Source organism: Sphaeroforma arctica, assembly GCF_001186125.1.
Source record: "Sphaeroforma arctica JP610 unplaced genomic scaffold supercont1.6471, whole genome shotgun sequence".
Lineage (NCBI taxonomy): Eukaryota > Ichthyosporea > Ichthyophonida > Sphaeroforma > Sphaeroforma arctica.
The window spans coordinates 1-1,646 of NW_014034087.1; the positions used below are offsets into that span (position 1 = coordinate 1).

The following is a 1,646-nucleotide window of genomic DNA, read 5'->3' on the forward strand; positions in this document are numbered from 1 at the left end:
GCGTGGGCTTTTAATAGGCCTAGTCATTAATCACAGCCTGTGTGGGTCTTCTAATAGGCCTAGGAATTGAACAACCTGCAAGGATCTTCTGATAGGCCTAGGTGTTAAACACCGCCTGTTTGGGTCTACTAATAGGCCCAGCTATTTAACACAACCTGCGTGGGTCTTCTAATAGTACTAGGTATTGAACCTACCGCATACTCGCCGAAATCGCAGACGCGCATGTCGCCCACAGGAATCAGTCCATACACAATGGCCGTCCAGGCGCAGGGGATGAGAACGCTCGTCAGACACAGCGCAAAGAAGTATAGCAGAATGGTTTTGGGAGGTCTGTTGGTTGGGGAAATGGAATTGTTTTAGTGTCGTTTTGTTTGTTTGTTTGTCGGATTATGCTTGAGATCTGCAAAGAGTGGGGTCCGGTAACAGTTGTCACGCACAGCGAAAATAAATGCAACGGAACGACTTTTAGGGGTCTGTATAACGGCCTTTTAGGGGTCTGTAGAACGGCTTTTTGGGGGTCTGGGCATGACGTGAGCTTAGAACGACTGGGGAATTGTGACGATTGACAGACAAGTGCCACGCCTGGCAGCATAATTACTGTAACTGTCGCATGCGCCAATGAGATAACTGAACCAGGTTACTGTAGTCAACAAAACCAGTCTACCACGCATATACTGTAGTACAACACCTGATCAATTTTATAACCTTCCCTCCGCTGAGGTAGAACATTATTGTCAAGATGTTGAGCTTCTGCCTGAGTTCCTCGGGGTATTTGGTTTTGTTCACATACTCGTCCTTGAACTTACCGGTCTGCTGTTTTGCAAGTTCCATATCCCACCCAAATCTGCAGAAACCCCACATGACAGGTACAAATATGACAGTTATAAGTATAACAGATATAAGTACGCGAACCTTGTATCCGCCTGTGTGTATCATACATACACAGAGGCTGAGTTGTGCCTGGTATGTCGTCGTCAAAACCATGCACTACATTAATTGTCATCTGCAGCGTATTTTCTCTACGTTTTAGACCTCGCGATGTATCGCCGTATATATGACTACATACGCGCCCAAGGTAGACCCATACCTCTCAGCCAGGGCTGGCTCGTATTCGTCGGGTATGTTCAAAGTGTCCCGATCCGCCCCAAACACCACCCACGACCACCACCACACGTGGCATGCATGGTGTTCAAACGGATTGTTCTTGACATCATCGGACTCCTGATCCTTCCAGCGTTTAGGATAGTATACTTCGTGACCCTTCTTAGGCCAAGGATACCACTCCAGGTCTCCTTCATCTCCCCCGCGAGCCCTGAGTCTGAGGTGCGCGGCCGTGTCCTCAACATCAGGTAAGGGACCGTCATCTTTCTGGGTGTATGAGGGTTTTTGTATGAAAGTACGCATCAAATTAGACACAGTAGCTTTTGTGGGTGTGCGGATATATACTGCAGTTAAGATATGACTGTCTGTTAGCGCTGGAAATCGAAGCGCTTAAACTGGAGATGAGCATTCATCCAAATGCATTGATTCACAATCTCTTTCTGTGTAGCAAAAACTTAAAATATATTCAGATCATCCGTTTTGATGAAATCTATATAGGTGCGACGAAATCAGAAAAATAAATTGATGGTGTGAGTTTGAGTGAG

At 46.4% G+C, this 1,646-nt stretch overlaps 1 protein-coding gene across 1 annotated transcript; it reads right to left on the bottom strand.

Annotated features, from left to right (window-relative positions):
* Positions 1–1,012: 1,012 nt before the first annotated feature.
* SARC_15635 (hypothetical protein) lies at positions 1,013–1,368 on the bottom strand (the record flags this gene model as incomplete). Its single annotated transcript, XM_014290249.1, has 1 exon — positions 1,013–1,368. A coding segment is annotated over one exon (342 nt), but the record flags the coding sequence as incomplete, so codon positions are not given.
* Between the last annotated feature and the right edge of the window lie 278 nt (positions 1,369–1,646).